This window comes from Pristis pectinata, chromosome 8 (genome assembly GCF_009764475.1).
Source record: "Pristis pectinata isolate sPriPec2 chromosome 8, sPriPec2.1.pri, whole genome shotgun sequence".
Classification (NCBI taxonomy): domain Eukaryota; kingdom Metazoa; phylum Chordata; class Chondrichthyes; order Rhinopristiformes; family Pristidae; genus Pristis; species Pristis pectinata.
The window spans coordinates 32,022,556-32,046,953 of NC_067412.1; the positions used below are offsets into that span (position 1 = coordinate 32,022,556).

Consider the following 24,398-nt stretch of genomic DNA (forward strand, 5'->3'; position numbering starts at 1 on the left):
GAACATTGAGTTTTCCAATTTCAGGTAACCTACACCCCCAGTGTTCTTCCACACACATTCACCTGTCTACCTTGTTTTCTTTTCCCTTAGTTCATCTCTCCCATCTCCTCCCCCCAGCTGGTTCCATCTGTCTTTTGTGGCTTTCCATCTGATCCCATCTATCACCTACCAGCCTTTTGTACTGCGATATGCTGGTAATCTTTCCTGCTCCCTCAGTCCTGATGCAGGCTCTTGACATGTAATGTCAACTTACATCTTTTGCCTCAGTGAATCACCATTTACTGGATTCTTTTAAATGTAATTAATCTAAAGTCATGCAAAAAGTTAAAATGCTACATCATTTTGATACAGGACAAAAAGATCCAGGAAGTTCACTTTCTATTATGCAGTAGTGACAGCTAACAGTTAAGGGACTTGCCACACAATTTTGAGTTCATTTTTAGTTTATTTGTCATCAAGTTAAACATCAAAAATGCTGATGGTATCAGTTACACAAACCCAATTGAGCCTGAAAATCACATTGCAGAATGTTTTCAGTATTCAGGCTTTAACAATGAACCAAATTAAGACTAGATGCACACAGGAACTTCTAATTTGTTAAAATAATTAATTGATAAACAAAACCAAATGTAAAAGTGCATTGCATTAATGAGGTAAAGGGCAACTAAGCCACTGAAAACATTTACGTGACTCAGTTTCTTCAAATCACTGAGTTAGAATAATTGGAACTCGTGACAAAGTTTTTATTGAAAAAGTACATTAATAGCAAGAAACAAAATAGAAACACTGAAAAACCACGACTCAAAAGGTGGAAGTAAAACTTGCTTTCTCTGTATTCCAAGAACATGTACTTCAATTAAAAACAGATTTAGCAAGCCGGCAGGTAATATTATTTATACAGTACTCAAGCAAATTGATTGAACTTTTGAACATGCAGCTAAAAGAAATATTTCAGCTCACATAAAGCCCAAGAGGAGATGACATTTATAATTCACTGACTGAATGCACACTCAAACTGGTACTTAAATTTGATAAAATCAAAGACCTTTTTATTAGCAAATACAAAAATGGTCCAAGGGAAATGGAATTTAGTAGATTTTTAACAGATAAAATGAAAAGGCACAAATATGTCCAATATTAAGATATTTACACATTTCTGTACTAAATTATTACTGCAACTTAATAACCAGTTGCCTTCCTTAATATCCTGCATATTATTTTCATAATTGATGCATGGTTTAATCTCATGCCAGTAATAAAGATCCCAGTAAATTATGTTAGAATTATTGCTTTTGATAAGGAAACCAGTGGCTTCAATTCCCAGCACCTTCATAACCCTCATCTTCCTCATGCTGGAGCTATTGCTGCCACTAGATGTGCCAGACTTTTACTGCCATGGAACACCCCCAACTTGTCAAGCAACCTAACTATCTTCTGACTTGCACTGGGGATACTATTAAACTCCATAGCACCGACACACTATCACGCCAAATGACCTCCAGAAAGTACCATAATAAATCTGCTTCCTGCATCATTTCAGATGTGTTGGGGAAGATCTCAGACTGCAATATCTCAGAATTTGTGCAATGCTGCCAAGTTAACTGAGTCTCATTTATTGCATGGTTTGAACTCATCAAATGTGTCTTGTGACCCATTACAGACCAAGTCCCGTGCTATGTTTTATTTAGTAGAATACAATGCAAAAATGACCTCTCATGTTTGCTGCTCTGTTTCTCAAAGTATGATGCAGAAGGGTTATATTAGTCTTACTTTGAAAATTACAAAATCAAACATTTACTTCTCACTTATATTAAACTACACTGACACCAAATATCCAGACTGTTTTCCACACAACACTGGTAGTATATAAAGTATACTGAATAGATGGCTGTTCTTTTATAATCCCACAAGGCAAAGCTGTGAGTGAAGTGCTTGCTGGCATGAGTCACCTTGCAGTTTTATTGCAGTGAAATGTCACAACAACAGCTTTAATGTCTGGGCTTTTGCAGCTTATTTCATCTGCTACGTTTAGCTCCCTCTCATTGTCAGCAGTAATTCTTCCCAGCAAACATTCAAGAAAACTGAGAAGAGAATAAAGATTGGGGAGTGTTAAAAAATATTCTATCTATTAAGGTGTTAAGAACATAAACCCAACCATGGACTGACTGTACAAGCAAGTCACAGGGTAAAAATAAACAGTTTTATTTATTGTTTAAAGATTAATTTGAAATCATTTGTAATTCAGAGTAACATATACAATGACATTACTGTATGATCTGCAATCTGAAAATATATCCTCCAATTCCACAGATATTTCCTCACATTGTAAATCTGCTGCTCTAATTATCTGATATTCTCTTTACTATGAAGTAGTCAACTCAAATTCAGGTGATCCCCAAGTTATGGGGAGGTTGTGTTCCTGGAAAACAATCTGCATCGCAAATTTCTGTAACATGAAGCCATGTCATCTGCGCATGCATCAAGAAATGCGATATGAAAAAAATGTGTTTATTTATTCTCCCCCCCCCCCCACCCCCCACCATGTAATTTATGTGACAGCAAATTTTATTCTGTATCTCAACTTTTTGGGTAGTGATTTGTGAATTCTGTAAGGGCGAATTTCTCTAACTTGAACGGCTATAACGCAGGGGTCGCCTGTACCAAATGAAGCCAGTTCAGTCTGTAATGGACTGGCCGCTCTCACATGTGCCAGTTTTATACATTCTAGTGACTTGGCAGCTAAACAAATGGAGGAAGTGCTTGCTTTGTCTGAGGAACTGTGAAGAATCAAATATTGCTCCTCCTGATTTGATTGCTGCAGCCAGGCACACATCCTCAGAAGGCAACTGAAAAACAAAATTAAAGCATTAGAAATATAAGCCGTCTCTGAATGGGATCATTCTGTCACAATTTTGTGCAGGAATGTAAATCCTGCTGTGATCATTCGCTCAGTTAATACAGGCTGAAAGGCTTGAGATACCTTGTAGTAAACAGCCAGCGGTAAAATCACAGGATTTGGGGACAGACACTTGAGGTTCTGATAGGATCAGTTTAAGAAGGTATTAAATGAGGTTGAAGACAACCTTCTGTAGGAAGGGAAATGAAAATTTGAGCAACAGAGTAAATAAAACTTCAGCTTTGAAACTGATAAAATGCCATCGTGATTCTTGAGACTATGTTACAGTTCTAACATTATTTTAATAGTTCACAGTGACTGATACAATGGCAGCTTCATAAATTTCCGTTTTTGGCTTTTGAATATTTTTATTCCAGGGAGGCCTTTGTTCTCAATAGCTTAGCTGTGCCATGAATCGCCTTGACCATATTTGTCCAGATACGCTTTGAATTATTTGTTGATATTATATGATTTATCAGGGAGAGTACATTCAATAGCTGAATGAACAGTTTTGTAAGTAATTTAATCCGACAATGGATTGAAGAACTGAATTTTATTATTTGAGACTTCTGAAGTTAGCTTACAGGCTGAAGGACAAAATTATTTATATTGCAATGAGTGCTGATCACTGACGAGGTTACAGGGTGCATCAGCAGACGAGTTATCTTGACAGCAGCGGACTTGAAATAGCTGTTTCCAGCAAGGTATTAACTGGAGATAAAAGCAATGATTTAAATTTTGTGGGTAATGAGGACAAGTAAACTTTTTTTTTACATAAATTGAATGGGGTATTTTAAATAATTCTCCACCAAAGTGAATTATCCCTTTGAAGTAATACAAACTTACCACAATGTGATGGCGTAATGCTTTAAATGACCGATTCTTACTGTAGCCAGTACTGCTGACTCGGAAGAGATTGGTGCTGTCTAAGCCCGCAATACTGGCATCACCCTCTCCATTCTTCATCTGAAACCTCATGTCCTTTAGAACATGTAGTACAACCCCAGACGATGTTAGCATGTTCTGCAAAGTATCCCCAGATGCCTAACGATACAAAGGAAATTGTTAGTGGTGTCAGAGGAGTGATATAAGCACAATAGTTAGAAAGGGCAGCATCTGGGACTGATCAGAGGAGGATAAATCATTACGGAACTGCCACTAAAAACAGGCCTGACCTCAGTAAGTGATGTTATACAAATGCTATGCCAAAAGCCAAGTTGTAAAGTTCCTTAGATGGAGAAAGGATATATCACATTTAGGCCTGGTGAATACTGGAATATAAAATACTGCTCCACTTTCAGTCCACCTCACAGCCCTTCTTACGTCAATGATAGGAGCAATTTTAGGAAATTTCTCTGCTTTACCCTCCTGAAAACCCTCAATGCTACCCTTGTGGATTCACCATACTAAGGTAATGAATTATTTCTCTAATTAGACCACCGCTCCCTTTAAAAAAAATTCTACCCATTTGAAGGACCCTTTCCCCTTAGAAGGCCACAGTAGCTCAAACAGGTTCTGCAAAAGCAAAGGGCACACATAAGCCAATCAGGGTTATGTAACAATTAATATTACTCTGTATGTTCATCTGAATTTCTGAAGCTATTTCCAATGGGAGAAAGGGTATTTGTGGCATCTGCAAGGTGCCAAGAGAAACTAGCATTCGCAGTAGTTAACTACTGACCACATTCTGTTTTCTATGACATAATATAGGTGATAAATTGAGTGAAGGATATATTCAGATATCCTTTACCAACTGAGTGAAGGATATCTGAACATATGGTGCAATTAATATGGAGTTACCTTGTAATTTTGATGACATCTGGAACAAGTCAGAAGAATGGCACTCTTGCTTGCTTCACTGCGGAAAGGCCACTGAGCTACCAGTTTCACAGCAGCTGGCACGTTGAGGGTGAGATTGTGGGTGAACATCAGATTACTGGGAGGTGTACAGATAAAACAGACGTAACATATTCAGGATCAGAACTTTAACATTCATTGTTAATCTCTTCTGACCAATCCCTGGCTAACAATTAGAATAGCAAAGGGAAGAAATTGTGAGCTTTGAGTTGGAAACCTCCAGGTTTTGCATCACAGTCCTCTACCCCCACCAGGACACACATTGCAAACTACAATGGGGAGTCCATGTGCAATTCTGCCAGTGTTAACCCGTCCTAATGATTACCTTGAAATCCTTCTGCACAATTTTAAAATAAATGCTGCAGTGCAGTTGAAAATTTGCACCTCCAGTCCTAGCTCCAGGTAAGATACTGACGTACATTTTGCATTAATTTTACTTTTCCAAAACATAATCAATAAGGTTACCATCCATTCATTATAGGTTGGTTGAATGCTCTGACTGACGCATTTCCCTTTATCAATATTCTGACCACTGGCAAATGGAATTGTTCAATGTAACATATCCAGTTACATGATGGGCGTAAAGCTTTCTAGGCCAGCATTGATTGTCCATTACTAATTGCCTAGGGGTTACATGCATGATACTTCAAAGCAGTTGGGGTTCAACTTACAGACACTAACTAGATGAAGGTGATGGCAAACTGCTGCCATCTTTCTAATGACAATACTGTTACTGTGTTGGACAGGGTGTTCCAGAATTTAGATCCAGTGAAGATGAAGGATCAGCAATGTATTTTCACATTGGGATGGTGTGTGACTTGGAGCATTCTCAATAGCTGGTGCTCTTCCCATGTACCTATTGCCTTTGTCCATCCTGGTGGTAGAGGTCATGGATTTGGGAAGTGCTGTAGTTAGGCAAGTAATTGCAGTGTATTTTGTAGATGGTGCATGCAGAACCCCTGAGTACACCGGTGGTGGAGTAACTGAATGCTAGGGGTAGTGAATAGGGTGCTAATACAGAAGGCTGTTTTTTCTCCCTGAATGGTGTTGAACTATTGCTGTAGTTGCATTCATCTAGTGGAGAGAATTCCATCATAACCCTCCTTGTGCCTTATAGAAAGGCTTTGGTTTGATGACATGAATCACTCAGCCAGGATACCCCAAGTCTCTGGCCACAGAATTTGTGGTTGGTTCAGTTGAGTTTCCGATCAATGGTGAACCCCAGGATGTTGAGGGGTTTGGGGTCGGGGGAAGACTCAATGGTAATGCCATTACACGGCAAGGGTAAGTGGTTAGACTCTCTTGTAGGAGACAATCACTGCCTGATATTTGTGTGAAGTGAATGTTACTTGACAGTTACCCAGATCATGCTACAAGCATGGACTGTTTCATTTTTCCGAGAGGTTCCATACAGTTAAGAACATAAGGAGATGCTGGGCTAAAACTCAGCAAGATCAAGAAGCCAACCTAAAGTGCATTGTCATCTCAAGAACCACGAAATGGAGATCTGAGGAGGATGTTTTTCTGCACAGAGGGTGGTGAATACCTGGAACGAGCTGCCTGAGGTGGTGGTTTGAGCAGATACAGTTACAACAGTTAAAAGGCGTTAGGGCAGGTATTTGGAAGGAAAGGCACAGAGGGAAATGGGCCTAATGCAGGCAAATGGGATTGGCATCACAGCTGGCATGGACATGGTGGGCCAAAAGGGCCAATTTTAATACTGCACATTTCTACGATTCTAATGAAGTGATGAGGCTAATATTAATTTTTACTGGTAGAAATACCCCAGTTATATGGATGTTTATATCATTTCTCTGAGGTCTCCATTGGATTAATGGCAGGATGCAGCTGGTGGGACCAACTTGTTAATTCATTGGTTGGCAAGAATCAATAAACTGGCTTTGGCCACGTTGACTAAAAGTGCAGTATAGCAGCGTTGCACACTACCTCCAAAATTCAGTTCCATTGAAGCAGAGCACAACGTGCAGCCGTTAATAGATTGTCCATTTGTTGCATGAGGCTATGGACATATTTCTACTTTGGATCTACTTAATATGAGGCAGAGGGTAAAAACTGCAGTTATTATATTTTCCGTATAAAATTATAAAACTATAAACTGACTATTCAACTATTTATTCACATAGTACACCTTCAGCAAATAATAATGGTTGAATATTTTAAAGCTTTTGTACTTATGTTCCTTTAAACATTCAGTTTCTATTAACCATTATTATACAATTACCAACCTCTATTATAAGGACAGCCTAACATTGTATACTCGTTACAAGAGTAGATTTACATTTTAATTTGTAAGAGGGTTATCTTCAGCAGTAAGAAGGCTCCTGAAAGGTGTTCACTGCACTAATATGGCTAAGTTGACAGTCTTACCTCAGCTCTTTTTCCAAGTACCATGGTGGGGAGGTTGTGTTATCACTTTTCACTGTGAGGAGGTGCTGCTCATGTATTCCATCATCACCAAAGCCAATGAAACCAAATTTTACATCTGAAAGTCCTGAGAAAGAAGTGAAAATCACATAAGGGACATATTCTCTCCAGTTGACACATACAATTAAAACTTTATATAACTTCTAATGTCATTACAGTCTTAAACTCCAAGACTCACATTTATTAGAAACTGTTATAACACCCTGGCCTATCCAATCTCTCATTTCAAAGTAATGCACATTTGAGGGTGAGAGGATAATGACAGCCTAAACTGCAACCAGAATTGATTTTGGCCTAAACCTAAGGGTTACATGCATGATACTTCAAAGCAGTTGGGGTTTAACTTACAGGCACTAACAGTTTCTGTCTGAAACATCCATTTTGACTTTAAAATATTTTCTCAGATGTGATGCTGATAAAAGAAACGCTGCAAGCTGCCTCTCAGAAGTTATAGACAGGAAAATCCTTCCCACCCACCCATTGTGTCACCTTTGCCATAAAGTTCACTGATAGTAACTGAAAATCAAGAAAATGCAGATGCTGGAAATCTAAAACAAAACAGAAGATCCTGAAAACACTCAGCCAGTCCGACAAAGGGTCTCTGAATTGAAACTTAACTCTGTTCCTCTCTCTACAGATGCTGTCCGACCTGTTGAGTGCTTTCAGTATTTTTTTTACTTTTATTTCACTCTGGGTATTTCTGCACAAGTTTATGTATTGGAGACAGAGTAAATGAAAATGAAAGGAAGATATGGAATAATGCAGCGATGCTACAAATGTTAAATAATGTTACAGATGTTGGAAGATCAACATATATCTGAAGAGTTACATGCATGTATAACATGTTCTATATTCCAATGTTCTAGCTCTGTAAATTAAGATGAAATCATGAAGAAGTAGTCCCAGTGGACAGAAATCCCAACCACAGCTCAGCTAATTGGCTATAACAGCCCCCCACTTATTCACTTGTCCAGATCCCTTGACACTCTCTGCCCATTTCCCTGACTGGGTCTCGCTTTTTAACAAGCAGGCCAGTCATCTGCTTAATTTTTATGTCTTTATGTCTTGCACTGTACTGCTGCTGCAAAGTAACACATTTCACAACATATGTCAGTGATAATAAACCTGATTCTGATTCTAATAAACTACAACAGAAGGGGAAACCCACCTTGTTTCTTGAAGGTTTCAACCAATGAATTAATAAGTGAAGGAAGTTTTGCAATAACAGGCTTATTGCAGTCTCTTTCTTCAATAATAAAGAGAACGTCTGCTAGTTTCATAGTCAGCCATTGTCTACTATTTACCACATCATCGTTTAGCACACTTTCACTGTCTTTTCCAGCCACTGTAGGAAGAAGAAAGTGTTAGAAGACACAATGCAACAATATTCGTCACCATGGATTGAACCTCTCTGGTAGATACTGGTAAGGGACTCTCAGGATATGGGGATGAGCTGCACAGTGGATTTGAGGTATAATATTAGTCATTTCCAACAACATTACATAGACAGTGATGCTTGAAGTGAATGGCTTCCAGGCCATTTTAAATGGCAATAAGGAGCCATCCACTTTGCCATGACTCTCGAATCACAAACAAGTCAGGTCAAGGACGGAACAGCAGATTCCCTTCTCTAAAGGTTTGTTTTCAAACAACAACTTAGCAGTTTCATAGCCTTCATTGCTAGTAGTAGTAGTTATTCAGATTAACTGAATTCAATTTCCCCAACTGCCCAGCTGTTATTTGAACACACGTCTCCAGGTCATTCAGCAAGGTTTACTGAATTACTAGTAATGCCCCTTGTCTGGTTGCTGTTCTGAAATAGTTATCAGAACCATCACAAAATTGAAAATAAACCACTGGAGTAATTATTTCATAAAATTATTTCACAAAACATTCACATAACTCTTGATGTTATAAACTGGAAGATTGGGTGTCATTTTCCTTTTGGTCTAGTTAGCTATTATCAAAGCAGAAGGAAGATATTTCTCTTTATTTTTTAATATTCACTCTGCAAACTTCAAAAGGAGATTAACTGGAATGGTGCCAAGGTCGAGGCACCTCAATTTTGTTCTTCATTCTGCAGAGGAGGTTAATAGGGAAGATTTGATAGAAGTGTTTAAAATCATGATAGTCGTGACAGCCAGTAAAGTGAAACTGTATTTAGTGGCAGTAGGGTAATGGATATATAATTGCAAAGTTATGTGGAAAGAGCAGGGATTGGGATGAATTAGTTTTTCCAATTACGTATAGGCAGGCTGTGCTGTAAGACTATTTGATTCTGTAATTATCCCTCAAATCTATCCGGTAAGTTAATACTCTGCATTCTAGGCTTTTGATTTTTGGAGTATTTTACCAACTACCAGGAAATAAGTGTAAATGCCTAGAAATTAAATCATGGTGCCATGTTATTATGTGCCTGCCACCTGATCCAACATCAAAGAAAACAGGAATGAAAATCAGTTTTATGATGTGGATCATGATATTCATTCTGGTTCCTTGGTGTATCTGCACAGTGGCATCCACTGGCAAGCAATGCACTCAAGGCACTTGTCTTAAAACAGGGCCACACAGAGCAGGTTGGAGCCCAGGACTGGGAATTCTCTTTCAATTAATTACTCACCAGCTCTAAGGTTTATCAAGCTTATGATCATTGCCTGACTCGATTTCACCCCCTCTTCCTCCTACCCCCACCCCCCCAACTTTCTGTCAAATTGATCAACCTGGCCCAATAATCTCAGCCCTCTGACCCATCACAACTAATTGATAATTGCAGGCAACCCACACCCAACACCCATTACCAGTGATTAGCAGCTGACCCCTCCCTACCCATCCTTTCTATCCATGATTCTTCCCCCTCTCTCCTGTGAGCTCCCAGACCTAGCCTGGACTTAGATCATTTCCTTTATAAGATGTGTGCTGTTAGAATGCATGTTGCACAAGGTCTATTCAGTAATGGGTGAGGTCCCAGGTCTCAAGCAATTAACCTGTGCTCAAATGGTCAATGGCCTGCCACCCAGTGGCCACAAGCAGAATTTACAAGTATTGAGGAAATTCAGGCAGACCATTTTGTGTAGACTAACAAGGACTGAAGTGGACAATGACTTCTTCCATCAATCATCGCCCTGTCTGAATCAAGCCATGCTGCCTATTAATGTGTTACCTCCCTCCTGGGAGATTTGGTGAGGTCCTATCACTAGGGTACTGACAAAATACCTTTAAAAGTAAAACTTGGGGTCACACAGCCATGAAGTAGAAATCAATAACTGTCCCTTTGAGAAAGTGGTGTAAAAATTTAGTTTGCTAGCTTCAAGAGCACATGGTAAGTCAGCCCTATCATACACCTTTGTGACTTTATCAATCAATCATATGAAAACTGGCCAGATTTACCACACTGTGATGGAACTTGCAGAGGAACAAAATTCCGGTTGCACAAATGGACAAAGGCAGCTGCTAGGCTACAGCCCGGCCGAAGATCCGAGGATTCACACACATCGTTCAGGCACATGTCATAGAACGGTGCTGGATCTACCTGAAAATGTGGCAGAAATACACACCTCTTACATTGTCAAAATCTCCAGAAAAAGATTAATAACCAAAGTATACATCAAAAGATCTGATGACTGTATTACACATTAACATCAACATATAACTACTTTAAATTTTCAATTTTGCCTCAGGGCAGGTACAAAGGGTTTCAAGTCCTTCCATCTTCAACCAGTCTCCTCTCCCTCAGCTGTCACTCATTATTTTCATATCAGTTTCCTCAAAGCAGTGCACATACTGCCTCCAGCAGGGCTGTGGTGAAATGGCCTGGCCAGGGCCTGCATTTTCCAAGAGTTTTAGGAAGACTTCAATAGCGATCCCTTTCATCAGAGGAGGATGTCTATCCTTCCTAGCCACAGTGGAAAGCAGCACTGTCGAGGGCAGTGTGAAGGGGTGCACCACTCTCCTGAAGTGAGCCACTAGATCCCACCAGAGTTCCAGGCCACATATGCACCCTCGATCCTGGTGATTTTGTTATATCCCCTCATCATTCCACCTTGTGGACTCCACATTGAATCTCCTGTGAATAAGGGGTTGGAGTAATGAAGCAATATCTTCCTCACCCCACCAGACTGCAGCAGCTGAACACAAAAAATTTTGCAGATGCTGGAATCTGGAGCAATACGCAAATAGTGCTGGAGGAACTCAGCAGGTCAGGGAGCATCCATGGAGGGAAATAAACCGTCGACTTTTCGGGCTGAGACCCTTCATCAGGACTGGAAAGGAGGAGGGTAGAAGCCAGAATAAGAAGGTGGGGGGAGGGGGAGGAGCACACACAGGCAGGGGATAGGTGAGTTCAGGTGATAGGCGAGTCTAGGTGAGAGGTGGAAGGTAGGTGGGTGGGGGAAGGGAGGAAGATGTAATAAAGCTAAGAGGTGATAGGTAGAAGAGGCAAACGGCTGAAGGAGGAGGAATTCGGTAGGAGAGGGCAGCGGACCAAGAAATAAAGGATGGAGGAAGGGAGGAGAGGAGAGGAGATGGGCAGGTCATCAAGGTGTGGGAAGGGAGCCACAGGAATAAGGGAAGACAAAGGAGTTGGGCGGGGGGGGGGGGGGGAAGAAAAAGAAGGGGTGTGGTTACCAGAAGTTAGAGAAATCGATGTTGAGACCATCAGGTTGGAGACTCCCAAGGCAGAATGTGAGATTAGGATTGGGCCACACAGCCCTATATACCCCTGTAATGATACATGACCCTCCTAGGTTGAAGCAGACAAGGTGCCTTCCCAGTTGCGGTTGAGAGAAGGTGGTAAACTACAATTCTGGTGGGATCATGGTCCGTGCAGATTTAGGACAGTTGACACTCATCTTAATTTCAGGTGATGTATTGTGAGGAAAAGTTAATTAATGAGAGTTAAGGACAAAAGGTACATTAAACTGAGCACTTACAACATCAACATTATACAGTGACTTACCACTTTGAAACAGTTTCTGAGAGGTGAATAGGTGCCTTTGAATAAGGTTTTGCAGAAGTATTGAAAGGCACTGCCAAAACACTGCTTAATCTTCTTGTCTGTAGTGTGGCACACTGCATCAATCTATTGGAGATGGATAAAAAGATAGTTAACACGGCTCAACAGAAAGAAATACTGCAGTTTTTAGAAGAATATACTGCATTTTGTGCTCAACTGTCATTAGTACAATAGTCGTGCTTATGCTAGTCTAGTCTGATAGTGTTGAACAAGGGACAGTTGTTGATGGATTACAAACGTACAATACTCATGAGATTTGTTTGGCTGAATGTTTTGCAGAAATTGCAGCATGTTTTCATGCAACATGACAATATAAAATGTGTTTGTTAACACAGAAAGCTTTATATAAATTCAATAGCTGCATGTCATGCAGTGACAAAGCCAGTGAAACAAATTGAAAGTGGTCAAAGGTTTATCTCCACTCAGTACTGGTTTCATTGTTCACTGGACATTAAATGACACTTCTCAAATACAAGGTGTTGACTTCAATAGTTCCAAGAGAATGATATGCCATGGTCTTCCATTCATTGTCAGATCAAGAGCTTTGTGGTTGTTAATGCATTGAATGACATGTGTCACAAACACATGGCTTTGTGCAAGATAACATCTCAATGTTAGCACACTGATGCTTTGAAATCAGTTGAACTTCAATTCTCCAGGCTTCCTCTTGCACATTATGATGCAAGATTTCCAAACCAGCCCCAGAATGAACTTTAATTGATCAGATTTCGTATAATGATTGGAACATTGTTTTCTGTACAGAACCAAAGTAAAAGGAGAATGTGTTCTGAAAGAATACTTCATTTTATACTTAAAATTAACAACCAGAAGAAAAAATATTCCAGAGGAGAATTGGGTGGCAGGCAATTAAACTACACTTGATCTTTTCCAAATGGCACTTTCTATGTGACTGATGCAATTCCACGCAAGGGGGAAATAAATAATATTACATCATTTTACAGTTTTATTCAGTAGGTTTAGTTTTCTTCAGAAACAAAAGGACCATAATATAAACTGATAAAATGTGTACACAAAACATAATAGTTAAAAGCTCAGAGCAGAAATTTATTTTTAAATGTATTGATGAATTTTCTCTTTGGTCAAATAGTTGTCACACCTAGTAAATTAACAAATTCAGAGAAACTGACGACAGAGCAAATGTGATCACTATCCCCAAGTCTGTCTCCCTGATTACCAAGTCTATCCACGCTGATCCCCAACAACAGATCTTCACCCTGACTCCCCCTTACCCATCAATTGGGCCCAACTCCCCCCTTCCAATTCCCAACTCTTCTCCCCACCTCCAGGTCTCTTTACACCACGAAATTCTAAACTCAACCTTGGTTTCAACCTCACCGGACTCCCTTCTCACGCTCTTCAAAGGTGCGGTCCAAGTAGGAATACCCTTGAGTGCTCAAGGCCTATCCATGAATGCTTTGGCTTTCTGGAGGACTGAAATTCCCACCAGAAGGCCCTCACATGGAACATCGGTTCGGTTGCCATAGCCCATCTTGCCAATGCAGTTTTAAATGGGTTGACCAATTTTCAGGCATCTGATTTTTACATTGAGGATACCAGCACAAGGAATGCACTTTGTCTCAGGTCTGTTCCAGACAGATCCTTGGCCTTGTTAATGTCACTTGTTCCATTCAACAATCTAGGCATCGTATTAGAGCTGGCTCACATTGCCCTGTATCTACTGATATATTAGCATGACTGGCAAGTGTCATAATCAGATCCCCAGTGATCTGCACTGGATACTCCCGTCTTTTATTGCATCTCATTTCTTCATTTCACAAAAGAGGCTATCATTCAAGACATGACTTGTTCAGCTTGTAAAGATAAACCCACAGAAAAACAGATTTAATGAGAATTACTCTGAAATTGGTAAAAATTTATCTTGCTGCAATGATAGAAAAGTAATTTATATAGTGCACTACCCTACATTAATTATTTAATTAAACATCAGAAATCTTGCTCTCCACTGCCTCCTGTCCTTTACTGAACCTGTTACTCCCAAAGACTCCCTTTCCGCCACTGCCTTCCTAACCTCTTCTCACCATTTCTCTTCTTTACAGAATTTTATAACGCTGAATATAGGGCTTAACTAATTATTCAGATAAACAAATGAACTACCAAATTTTAGTCTTGGGGAAAACCAGCATGCAGCAGCAACGGGGCGAGCGACAATACTCTGTGGCTGGTAGTGTTTGGGCCACCATCCATAATTTTGTGTGAAGAATTTTATTTAAAAATAAATCCAATATTAAACCTAATCTGTGCTTTCAATTTTTCTATTGGAAAAATGGTCATAATTGCAAAAATGTTGCCAGAGACAATGCAAGAAAAATCTATAAAAGCTATAAAGAGAGCAATGAATAAGGAAGGGTTTTGACCCGAAATGCCAATTGTTTATTTCTCTCCGTAGATGCTGCCTGACCTGCTGAGCTCCTCCAGCAGTTTGTGTGTGTTGCTCCAGATTCCAGCATCTGCAGAATCTCTTGTGTCAATGAATAAACATATCACAAAGGAATGGAAAGACAAGGAAATGAGATTAAATGAGTGGACAGAGAGCTGGCAGATGGACAATATACTAATGGCTACCTTCTTGTACTGTAATCTTTTATGAGGAGAATTTTACATCTCGTTGATTGACATGAAAGGCGTTGAAAGCATGGAAACTTCCTACCAATCTCCAAAGACGTTTTTATTCATTAATGCAAAATGGTTCCCGTGCCACTAAGTCATCATGGAATTCATCTTATTTTGAAATGAGGTATTCTGTAGACACCTTCAAGCCTGGTGGAACGGAACTGTTCCTTCAGAGTCTATAAAGGGGTCTCATTGACTTCAACCTCCCTATCCACAAGAGTCTGCAAATACTACTTTATATATATGTCTCGACGCCTGCGGCTTTCTTCTAATCCTGTGGGTGGTCTTTTGGTCAATGATTTTTCATCCCTCCCCTGTTGCAGTTGTCAGTGTGAGGGTTACACAAACTTGGGTGGGAAAATTATTAATGTTTGTAAAATTTGTATGTTGGCATTTATCTTTGCATGACACACTTACTCTGACACACTTACTCTGACACATCTTTGAACATACTATTTATATTTTGACTTAACAACAATCAATAATTCATATTCTGGTACGGCTGTAGAGAGTAGTGGACTCTGCCCAATACATCAGGGGCATATCCCTCCCCACCATCGGTAGAATCTACAGGAGGTGCTGCCTCAAGAAGGCAACATCCATCATCAAAGATCCCCACCATCCAGCCCATGCCATCTTTTCACAGCTACCATCGGGCAGGAGGTACAGGATCCTGAAGTCACACCCCACCAGGCTCAAGAACAGTTACTTCCCTTCAACCATTTGGTTCTTGAACCAACCGGCAAAACCCTAATCACTAGTTTAGCAACACCATGATCACTCTGATCACTTTGCACTAAAATGGACTTTTTTTTTGTTCTAATTGTGTTCTTTCTTGTAAAAATTGGGTATAATTTATGTTTTTCTTGTGAATGCTGCTTATATGATACCATGTGCCTGTGATGCTACTGCAAGTAAGTGTTTCATTGCACCTGTGCACATGTACTTGTGCACATGACAATAAACTCGACTTTGGCTATAATTTTTAGATTTGGACACAATATCCTTTTACATATTTCATATTCATATTTTCTTACAACATAGGAGGCCATTTGACTCATCGAGTCTATGCTTGCCCACGGAACAATCGCGTCAGTCATATTCCCCCATTTATTCCTGGTAACCTATTCTCACTCATACACCCATCAATCCCAGCCACCTCATTCTCCTGCCACCCACCCACAATAAGATTAACTTAAAATAGACAATCAATCTCCCAGCCAGCACGTCCCTGGAAAGTGGAAGAACATTGGAGTACCCAGGGAAACCTATGCAAGGAGAGGGAAAATGTACAAGCTCCACACAGACAGCACCTGAGGTCAGGATTGAACCTGGGGCACTGGAGCTGTGAGGCAGCAGTACTACCTGCAGCACTTTGACAATAGGCACCCTAGTCTATCACATTAGTTAATATAACAAAACTAGCATTGGTTGTGGGTGTGTTTCAGATCTATATTGCATAACAGTTGCAATTTTATTAGAGAACCACAGTGACTATAACCTCTCCTGGTGTTTTGGAATCAATACTTTACCTGCCACTCCTCTGCAAACTCTTGCACATTCTCTGCCTGTGAATGGTTGGGTAGAGTGAACTCATTTCCAGCTTCATTATCATTAGTTCCAAATAGACCAGCTGATATACCTACAAACACAAGTAAACACGAGTATACTAACTGTCAAGTTACTTTCTTCAGTTAGCATTTTTACGATTAATGGCAGGAGGGTGTCAGATTATTAAAAAGAGCCACGATTTTAAAAATGGCGAATTTATAACTGTACTGATTATAATTGTTTAAGGAGGCATAAAATGTTAAGCTAGGTTTGGTCAATTTTCCTGCCTAAACCCTGTTGGGGGATTTTCTTCTCTGGTTTTCTGCATTTCACGACCAAAGTTTGGCATTGGCTCTTTGTGAGTGTGGAGCTCTCCTGCCATGAGTCATCCTCTGGAAACTTGTCCAAGGGAAGGTGCGTGCAAGTCTGTTCACAAGACTTTACAAGAATGAGAGACAATCTAATTGAAATTTACGAAGTTCTGTCAGGGCTAGACAAACTGCATACGGTGAGGAAATTTCCCCTTGCTGGGGTGAGGTTACAAGGCTGAGATGAGGTTACAAGGCTGAGATGAGGAGAAATTTGTTCACTCAGTGCGTGATGAACCTGTGAAATTCGTTACCATTAGGGGCTGTGGCGGCCAAGTCACTGAATATCTTTAAGGAAGAGACAATAGACTTCTGGATGCAAAATACATCAAGGGATATGAGGAGAGAACGGGAATATAGAATTGAGATAGAGGATCAGCCATGATTGTACTGAATGGCAGAATAGGATTGAAAGGCCAAATAGCCTATACCTGGTCCTATTTTTTAATGGATCAACTCTATGGCCTTCAACTTTATAATAAAACATCACAGAGATAATGAAACAAAAAAAACCCACTCATTTTTTGGAAAATTTCACAGCGCTACTAAAATCACAAGCTGTGAAGATGCCACACATCTTAGAATACAATGCACAGATTGTGGGCAGGAGCACTTTACTAGCAGTTAAAGCTGTAAAATAACATTTTGATGTGTACATTGAGTCTGTCATCTATTTTGGGATTGTAGAGCTGTTGATGCCTTGGCCAATTTTCCTCTTTAATGGTTAAGTGGTTTCATATCTTTTTCCCCCTATTTTAATTCACTACTTGCTGCTATTAAATCAATCTAAACATTTGGCTCATAAATGTCAGAATGTTTCTGCGAGGTTTTATTGCAGAATTTTACTTTGTACCACACACCAAGTGTGCTTTGATTTTTGCAAAGAGCACCATGTATCAAATGCAGTCACACACAAAGGCCTTCAAAAGTCAAACTCTGCTCACTTATAACTGAGACATAATAGCAATAAATGGTATTCATATAACACCTTTGGCATGGCAAATGTTTTGAGGCAATTCACAGAAGTGTTATCAAATAAAAATTTGCACCAGGGCCCATAAGGAAAAATGTACTAATTTTCTTAAATATATTCAGTGACTTAGTTGCTACAGCCCTCTGCGGTAGAAAATTCCACAAGTACACCATTGGCTGAGAGAAGTTTGACTTCATCTCAGTCCTAAATCTCCTGCCATGTAACCTGATTCTGTGACCTTCTGTTCTGGAAATCCCAAACAAGGGAAATATCCTGCTCACATTCAGCCTGTCTACCCTGTCAGAGTTTCAATTAGGTCTCCTTTTCTTCTTCTAAACCATCCTTACATGGCATTGGGGCAGATGATCCAAACTTGGTCAAAAAAAAGGTTATAAAGAGCTTCTTAAAAGAGAGGGAGAGTGTTTTAAGGAGGGAGCTCCAGAGCTTGAAGTCTTGCAAGCATGGCTAGCAACAAAGCAATTAAACAAAGGATATTCAAGAGACCAGTATTGGAGGATACCTTGACAGAAATATTAGGGCTGTAGAAAATAACAGAGATAGGGCGGGACTAGGCTTTGAAGAAATTTGCAAACAAGGATAACAATTTTAACAGAGAGGGTGCTGCTTAGTTGAGATCCAAAACAAGCCAGCAAGCTCATGCATAATAGGTGAATAACACTTGGTGCGACCTAGCATATAGGCAATGTTTTAGATAACTGAGAACTAGAGACCTCCATCAGGTTAAAGAACCAAGTATAATCTTGTGATTTAATTACAATTACCATTAAGAATTACTACTTTAAAAAATGATGCATCTGTTATCAGGTATAAAAATAGGCATCCTTTGCATAAATAATTAGATTCTAAAATAGAACTGAATCACAGCAGGGTTATTTACCAGCCTAAGAGAAAATTATCTACAGCTAGAAAGACAGTAAGATCTAATTGTTCTGAAATGCAATTGTAGTAAATATTTTAAAAATATTAAACAGGATATTAAAATTGTTTATTTGTTCCATTCAAATACCGTGTCATTCAAAATAATCTAGCATTGGAAGGCATTGCTTCTAAATATATGGGTAAAGATTGTGTTTATCAAGTCTATTAAGACACTTATAAACATTCCATCAGCTTTCAGCGAGAAATAATCCTTTTTAATAGGGTCATATTTGACTGTTAATATTCCTAACACTAACCATGATACCATCCAGGAAGAGTTAGACTGCAGAATTCATGTTGCATATCGCACGATACAGTAACTCCATTTTGATCTGACACCTTGACTTCATTAAGATCCCTTTTGACTGTCACTCCATTCTTCACCAGAGGCAGTTCACCGGCTTTGCAATTCTCTTCAACCTATGGAAAACAACTTGTCTTATATTTTTATTTTTTATTGTACTTCCTAATTGTTCTATTTCTTTTTAATAAACACAATAATCTGAAATCTAAAAAGCTCTAGAGAAGATAAACAGTGTGTATAAAATGTTAAGGCAGATAAGATTGAACCCTCTACACTACTTGGTCGGAAATGGGCCATGACACAGTTACAAATATTGCCATAATGGAATAGATTTCATGTTATGACTTGAGTGTAAACCCACTGCAGTGCTATCTGCAACTCAACTACACATTGGCATAGCAAGATGAAACACTTGCCAAGCTCAAGGGAAGCTGAGGTTTAAGAATAACAACAGGATTGTGTGATGACCTGAATATTCTTGTTGTTTAAAAAATGCATTTACAGCACAAGGTACTCTTACTATCAGTTACTAGAATAGTGCTACAAAAGCAATATAATGTAGACATTTCAAATCTGAAATAAGGACAGACTGCTGGAAATACTCATCACATCAGGGATTCTCTGTGGACATAGGAACAGAGTTAAAGTTTCAGGTCATCAAACATTTCCCACAAAAAGTCATTGACCTGAAATGTTAGTACAATTACACTTATTGGTAGAGAATTCTCACACAATTTTTTTCGTTAAAAGAACAAAATGAATTAACTATACAGACACCCTATAAAGAGCAAATCCATTGATAGAATGCTGGAAAAGCAGAAGAAAGAACAAAAGTGCTGGAAATCTGAAATGAAAGCAGAAAATGCTCTAAATACTCAGCAAGTCAAGCAGCATTTGTGCAGGAAGAAACAGAATTAATGTTTCAGGTCAACGACCCTTCGTCAGAATGGGTGAAAGGTCATTGATCAGAAACAATAACTCTGATTCTCTGTTAATAGAATACTAGAGTCCACTCCGTTAATTAAAAGATACATTTTAAGGTAAATTATCTGAGACATGAAGTAATTTCAATAAAATAGAACAGCAAACATTTTTGCAATGATTTCAATTGAAAATATGCAACTTTGAATTGAGAGTATAATTCAGTGACATCTAATATTACTTTTAAAAAGATGCCTGTGAATCTCTGGACCAAGACTGCTCGAAGTGGAGGAGGAGTATTTGGTAAGGTATTGAGAACCTCATGTCCAGACATTGTGAGCACAAAGACACCCTGCATAAATGGGAGAAGTAGCACACCACCCACCCACCCGGCCCTTCTGTAGAAGCATCTGCGGTTCTTTCATCAGCCACCTCAGAACCCACATAAACTCAATCAGTTATCCTCAATCTCGAAGCACTGCCTGAGAACAAAAAGACAAATTTTAAGTATCAGTTGGTAAACAAAAGCAAATTTCTCTGAGGTAGGCTTTGACCTTTTAAACATCACTACCAAAGACAACACTATGGCACATTGTCAATTAGTACAACTTTTCAAGTTGTTTCTTGTGAGGAGATTCTTATACCAATCAGAAGGATGCTATATATTGATGTGGGTGTGACAGGAATTTGTTCACCTTTACTCCTGGGTAAATATCAATGGTGGTCTGATTCATTTCCACATGAAGCGAGTTTCTGCCATCATTCTCGTGGTTCAGTAACACAGTGAATGTGTCCCTCTGGAAATCCTTAGCTAAAAGAAAGCTGCACTTGCTGGCAAAGTCATACATCCTCCCATCAAATGTCACGTAATGTTTGCTTCCAATGAGCAGGGCTTGATCTATGAAACATTTGAGGAAAGAGTTTCAAGATTTTATACAGCATTGCTCTGAATGTTAATATTTTATTTTTTTTTGTTAAATTAAAAACAGACTTTGAATAACTACAGAACGTCTTTCCCCTCTGGTGTCATGGAGTGAAGTCTCTTGCCAAGACTGTTTTGAAAATAAGTGAAAACTGGATTTTACTGGTTATGATTACCATTCTACCTCAATGTTACTAATGCTACAGAATTATAAATTAGCTTAGCATGTGGTGCTTTGCTTGCATAAAACTGGATACCCATATGGTGTGAAGGTGTGGTTCTGCATCAGTCAGGAGATTGTTTTAGTGAGAACCATGAGGCTAGTATCAATGGAGAAGGCAAAATAATCAGTTGAACTCATTTGTCCACATAGAAAAGGCAATAAGACCCCACAACTCAATGTTAAAACAATCCACAGGTCTTCAACTATTCCCAGAAGTTTAATCCAATTGTCGATTACCCTTGGAGTGAAGAAATGTTCTTGGTCATTTGCCCCAAGTTGTCTTGTCACCAGTTGAACTTGTCCTCATTAAACTCCTGTTATAACTTTTAAATTTAAATTTTCTATCTACCCACTTTATCTAATTGATATATAGGGATGCATATTGGCATAGCTAAGAGAGTCACTGCCTCAAAGCTCCAGACTCAGATTCAATCCTGACCTCTGGTGCTCTGTGTGGAGTTTGCAAGTTCTCCCTGTAACGTGGGTTTCATCTGGGTGTTCTGGTTTCCTCCCACATCCCAAGACGTGCATCTTGGTAGGTTAATTGGCCACTGAAAATTGCCCCCAGTGTGCAGGTGAGTGGTGGAATCTGGAGAGAGTTGATGAGAATGTGGGGAGAATGAAAAACGAGATCAGTGCAGGGATTTGTGTAAATAGCTGGATGATGGTCAGCACGGACTCGATGGGTTGAAGGGCCAGTTTCTGCGCTGTATTTCTCTATTGCTCAATGTAATCTGAAAATTATGACAATTTAGAGTCTGCCATCAGCTGTTTTCTTTTGTAGGTGTTCTAGTTTTAAAAATTGATTATTGTAGGTTTTTTTTAATGATCAGTACAATGGGGAGTTCTTTACCCAGCATCCCCAGTGGCAAGAAAAAGCTCTATCTTTGGAACAGACCCATGCAGGACCAGCTCTGAAAGACGGAGCAGTTTTGCTTCCTCCTATAGATACAGGCTCCCAACAAGGGAGTCTGCCCAAAGGTGAGGGCCAATGGGATCCAGTACAAGTTGGCAAATTGGATCCAAAACTAGCTTGGTAATAGGAGGTAGAAGGTGATAGGGGAGGGTTGTTTTTATGATTGGAAGCCCGTGACCAGGGATCAATTCTGTAACCCTTACTGTTTGTTATGTACATGAATTGGACATGAATGGAGGAGGTATGATGACTAAGTTTGCAGATAACATGAAGTTTTGAGGTGCAGTTGATTGTGAGGAGGATAGTTGGAGGTTATGGAATGTTATTAATCAATTGGTAAGATTGGTACAGCTATGGGAAATGGAATTTAATCCTGATAAATGCAAGGTGATGCACATTGGGAGGACAAATGAAGGTAGAATATACACAATGAATGGTAGACCCTAAGGAGTATTGAGGAACAGAGGGACCTTGGTGTACAAGTTTAAGGATCTGTAAAAGTGGTAGCACAGGTAAATTGGTTCATTATTGTCACATGTACTGAGGTACAGCGAAAAACTTTGTTTTGCATACCATCCATACAGATCATTTCATTCTAATGGTGCATTGAGGTAGTACAAGGGGAAACAATAACACAATGCAGAATAGTTACAGAGAGATTGCACATCAGGCAGACAATAAGATGCAAAGCCACAGCGAAAGGGGAACTCCGTACCCCAATGGCTGCTACATTCTTTAAGAATAATGGTGAGCACTGCTGTGTGAACACTGTATATTGTATAGTGCTAATCTATCAAAAAGAGCAGTGGCCCCATAGCAACACTATTTCAGTCTGAGAAAAACATTTGCTTCTTCTCTTACTTTTTGTAACCACTCAACCAATCTCATGAGCTTCATTTTCACTCATATGATTTATTACATTGTACATTATCTGATGCTTTCTTTTTAAAGAGTTATTTGTTTATACATCAATCACACTTGTCTTATCCATCCTCTCTGTTACTTGTTGCTCTTTTCTCCAACGCCTCCAGGAAAACAGTAATTCCCTCTAGTCTTCACACCCAACCTTGACAATGTTCATGGTTGGTCTCATCTGGACACTATAAAAATTTCAGTGTAATCTCCAACTTTCAATTTACTTTCAGTTAACTTATACAAAGATTTCCATGAGAAACCCTGAAAGTTGTGGTATTCCAAAGAAAATCAGGCAGAATCTGCTGACAAATGTCTGACTCTCAAACTGTACAGCACACATATAGAAACCACTCTCTCACTCCCTAGCCCTGTGCCCACAACCTTGTAGCCACATCCCACCATTGAGCAATTGACACATCAGATCTACTTTCATCTCCCAGTGCAGCCTTGGAGAAGAAATATCTAGAAGCTGTAAAAATACTCCACCCACCGCCAACGTTGAGATTTTAACATGGCTGTAAATTAAATTTGAAGCCTTTCCTTTTCTCAAAATGAGACTGGTGGAATGAATCTCAAACTTCAAATAACCTAACTGTGGGAAAAAATAGCAACAAGCTTGGATCAAACATATATCCTCAATCCGGCACTAACAGTGATCAGTCATTCTTTATTGAAATGGAAAACCACATTAAATCATTGAGTATAAAGAACAGTTTCATTCTCCTCCCTCAGAAATGATCAACCTCTCTGTAAGGAGCAGAAGTATCCAGACTACAGCTTAGAGCCATTTCTTCCTTCTTCCTCCCACCTCTATACCTCCTCTTTATTTCTTCAAACACCTCCTTTCTCTCGACCTTCTTTCTTCCTTTCACCTTCCCCATCACACAGGAGACAGGGAAGTAATCCAGCTCCAGAATGTGATGCCAAAATCATCCTTTTACGCAGATGATCTGGGCAAACAACCTTTATCAGCCTGAGCTAGAGACCCTTATGCTGACTACAGAGTAGCAGCTCTATGCAAAATCCTGCAGATGCTGGAATCTGGAGCAACACAAAAAGCACTGGATGAACTCAGTAAGTCAGGCAGCATCTATGGAGGGAAGTGGACAGTCAACATTTCTGGTGAAGACCCTTTATCTTGTGTCTCTATGCAAAATCCATTTGGTCTGTGCAGGTCAGCCCACTGATAACGACAGAATGTCTTTAGGCTAACACCAGGGTAGTCTGCGGGTGGCAATTATAGATTTTATTCTCATTAATTATTATCTCTAGGTGTTCAGATTCATCAACATCACAACTTTCAGGGTTCTCATTTCTTTCCTGTCCATTTTCTTGTACTTCTGTAACTGGGAAATGTCTCATGGTTATTGTAGCATTTAGCTATATTCATTTAAAATACAATATTCTCCATTCACTGTGTTTCTGGATGTTCGAGTGATTAAACCCCCTGACTTTTATCAGCACTTCCTTTGTAGGATTTGTCTTCCCATTTATTTCAGATGAGA

The 24,398-nt window shown here is 39.5% G+C and overlaps 1 protein-coding gene across 1 annotated transcript in view; it reads right to left on the minus strand.

Moving 5' to 3' along the window:
* Window positions 1-2,547: 2,547 nt before the first annotated feature.
* The window catches only part of LOC127573528 (apolipophorins-like), a 56,300-nt gene continuing 34,449 nt past the window's right edge, over window positions 2,548-24,398 (minus strand). The window contains exons 20-29 of the mRNA XM_052021838.1: window positions 20,613-20,815; window positions 18,950-19,112; window positions 16,394-16,503; window positions 12,153-12,275; window positions 10,586-10,727; window positions 8,367-8,543; window positions 7,142-7,265; window positions 4,697-4,832; window positions 3,743-3,940; window positions 2,548-2,846 (exon numbers count right to left, since the gene is read on the minus strand). Of these exons, the coding sequence (XP_051877798.1) occupies window positions 2,676-2,846; window positions 3,743-3,940; window positions 4,697-4,832; window positions 7,142-7,265; window positions 8,367-8,543; window positions 10,586-10,727; window positions 12,153-12,275; window positions 16,394-16,503; window positions 18,950-19,112; window positions 20,613-20,815 (1,547 nt within the window). The 3' untranslated portion in view covers window positions 2,548-2,675. The remainder of the gene's footprint in view (window positions 2,847-3,742; window positions 3,941-4,696; window positions 4,833-7,141; window positions 7,266-8,366; window positions 8,544-10,585; window positions 10,728-12,152; window positions 12,276-16,393; window positions 16,504-18,949; window positions 19,113-20,612; window positions 20,816-24,398) is intronic.